Below are 2849 nucleotides of genomic sequence, written 5' to 3'. Positions count from 1 at the left end.
TTAGACAGGAATCTCCATGGACTATGATGTTTGCAGATGACATTGTGATCTGCAGTGAGAGCAGGGAACAGGTGGAGGAGAAGCTAGAGAGGTGGAGGTTTGTCCTGGAAAGGAGAGGAATGAAGGTTAGCCGCAGTAAGACAGAGTACCTGTGTGTGAATGAGAGGGACCCAAGTGGAAGAGTGAGGTTACAGGGAGAAGAGATCAAGAAGGTGGAGGATTTGAAGTACTTGGGGTCAACAGTCCAGAGCAATGGAGAGTGTGGAAAAGAGGTGAAGAAGCGTGTCCAGGCAGGATGGAACGGGTGGAGGAAAGTGTCAGGTGTGATGTGTGATAGAAGAGTTTCAGCTAAAATGAAAGGAAAGGTGTACAAAACTGTGGTGAGACCAGCGATGTTGTTTGGTCTAGAGACAGTGTCCCTGAGGAAAAGACAGGAGACAGAGCTGGAGGTAGCAGAGATGAAGATGCTGAGGTTCTCTCTGGGAGTGACCAGGATGGATAGGATCAGGAATGAGTACATCAGAGGGACAGCACATGTTAGAGGTTCTGGAGATAAAGTCAGAGAGGCCAGACTGAGATGGTTTGGACATGTCCAGAGGAGAGATAGTGAATATATTGGTAGAAGGATGCTGAGTTGTGAACTGCCAGGCAGGAGGCCTAGAGGAAGACCAAAGAGGAGGTTTATGGATGTAGTAAAAGAGGACATGAAGGTAGTTGGTGTGAGAGAAGAGGATGCAGAAGACAGGGTTAGATGGAGGACACTGATTCGCTGTGGCGACCCCTGAAGGGAACAGCTGAAAGGAAAAGAAGAAGGTCAGTGTGACACTCATATCTATTATTACCAATATCTGTATTTTCTTGTGCTGTATGCTGCAGACATGAACACCACCGCCATTCCTAACTTTCCTGCTCGGTCTCCAGAACCTTTTTCCAAAGTTTTGACCAAGAATCTTCTGGTTCTACTTCTTGGAGTCTCAATCACCTGCATCAATGCTAGCTTCATTCATGTCTTCAGCAAACACCAGGTCTGATTCTTCTTTAGTGTTGTGTTGCCACAAATAATGAACATCTGGATGACGAGCTAACATCATTTCAGTGTGTTGAAACAACATGGTGATAGATGATATCAGGTAATAACAGCTTAGAATGTTGAAACATGTAGGTGAATGTAGCTGAAATTAACTCATGATGCTTGAGCAAGTTTATGATGTACAGTGCGCCCTGGCATATTCGCGCATCAAAACTCGCGACTTCACCTCATCGCAGATTTTTGGTAGGTGGTCATTTTAGGTACTTGATACTTTGTTGCTATGGTGCGGAATTCGTTATTCGCGTATGGTTCGTAGAACGCATTAAATGCATATAACGAGGGCGCACTGAATCTTATCTAAATATATTTCGAAGCTGTTCCAAAATCAGGCAGGCCTTCACTTGACATGGTCAGTCTGTGAACCTTTTTTTTTCTGATTGAAACCCACATAATGCTTTTAGGCAGTAAGCTAGGAAGTAGACATTTTTAGCATAGTAACGAATGTATGGGAACTAATGTGAATATGAAGACTCTTTTCTGGTCTTTCAATCCATAGATCTTCTACTTGAACCCACGATATATACTCTTCATCCACCTGATTCTTAATGACATGATCCATGTGATTCTGACCGTCATCCTCTTCCTCATGAGTTACAAAAGCCACAAAATCAGTTTCTCCATCTGCTGTATCATCATCCTGATCACTCTCTTTGCCACAGAGAACACTCCTCTGAATGTGGCGTGCATGGCGATAGAGTGCTACATCGCCGTCTGCTTTCCTCTACGCCACAGCAGGATCTGCACCATCAAGAAAACATTGATGCTGATTGGTCTGATATGGGTGATGAGCATGACTGTGGTCCTTCCTGACCTGTTTGTCACCTTGGCAACGCAGCCTCTGGACTTCTTCCATTCCAAATTTGTTTGCAACAGACAAACTGCCTTCCCAAACCCCATCCTTGTCAAGAAGAGGTACATCACTCACTCTGTGTTTCTAGTCATTATTTGGTTCACTATCTTCTACACGTACTTCAGAATTCTGTTCACTGCAAGAGCCGCTAGTAAAGACAGTAAGAAGGCCAGAAACACCATCATCCTCCATGGTTTCCAGGTGTTGTTGTATATGACCACTTATGTCGGGCCACAATTACAGGATGTCGTACAGCAACACTTCCTGGTCAATTACTTTGATTCCATGTTTGCTTTCTATATTATCGTGCACATCCTGCCGCGATCCATCAGTCCAATCATCTACGGCGTACGAGATGAGACGTTAAGGAAGTACTTGAAGAGGAACATGTTGTGTAAATGCAGCCTTATGAAAAACAATTCCTAAATAATCCCCATCCAATAGAGTTAAGTGAGAACTTTGATTTATTGCGTGTTTCCACGGATCTCAACATTCTGTGCAGGACTTCTTAATTCATTTTAATGATGTGATGAACTTGGTTTTCTCTTTGTTTTTTTGTTCTCTTCACATGTTTTATCTCTGTATGGTAGTTTACACAAACTTGTATCTTTCTTTGTTGTGAGGAGTCCATTTAAAATAATATTACTGTCACCATTAATGCTCGTGATCCTGGTTGGACATGATTTGTTTATAAAATATGTTTAACTGAAATAAAACCGAACAATCATTATTCTAACACTAAAGTCTTTGACTTTTTGTTCAAGCTGACTTTTCTCCCTCTGACATTGTTCCATCAACTAGTCTCAGATTCAAGTGCAACCTTTTTTCACCTACAGCAGTAACATCGTAACAATCAGCATCATTCTGGGTCAAGAGATGCATAAAAAGTAATCCATGCATTTGTTCTAG

At 42.4% G+C, this 2849-nt stretch overlaps 1 protein-coding gene across 1 annotated transcript; it reads left to right on the top strand.

Moving 5' to 3' along the window:
• Window positions 1-878: 878 nt before the first annotated feature.
• LOC137595641 (odorant receptor 131-2-like) lies at window positions 879-2366 on the top strand. Its single transcript, XM_068315854.1, has 2 exons — window positions 879-1025; window positions 1587-2366. The coding sequence occupies exons 1-2, from the start codon at window positions 879-881 to the stop codon at window positions 2364-2366; spliced, it is 927 nt and encodes a 308-aa protein (XP_068171955.1).
• The last annotated feature ends 483 nt before the right edge of the window (window positions 2367-2849 follow it).

This window comes from Antennarius striatus, chromosome 5 (genome assembly GCF_040054535.1).
Source record: "Antennarius striatus isolate MH-2024 chromosome 5, ASM4005453v1, whole genome shotgun sequence".
In the NCBI taxonomy this organism is placed as follows: Eukaryota; Metazoa; Chordata; class Actinopteri; order Lophiiformes; family Antennariidae; genus Antennarius; species Antennarius striatus.
This window is presented reverse-complemented; position numbering and strand designations above follow the sequence as displayed.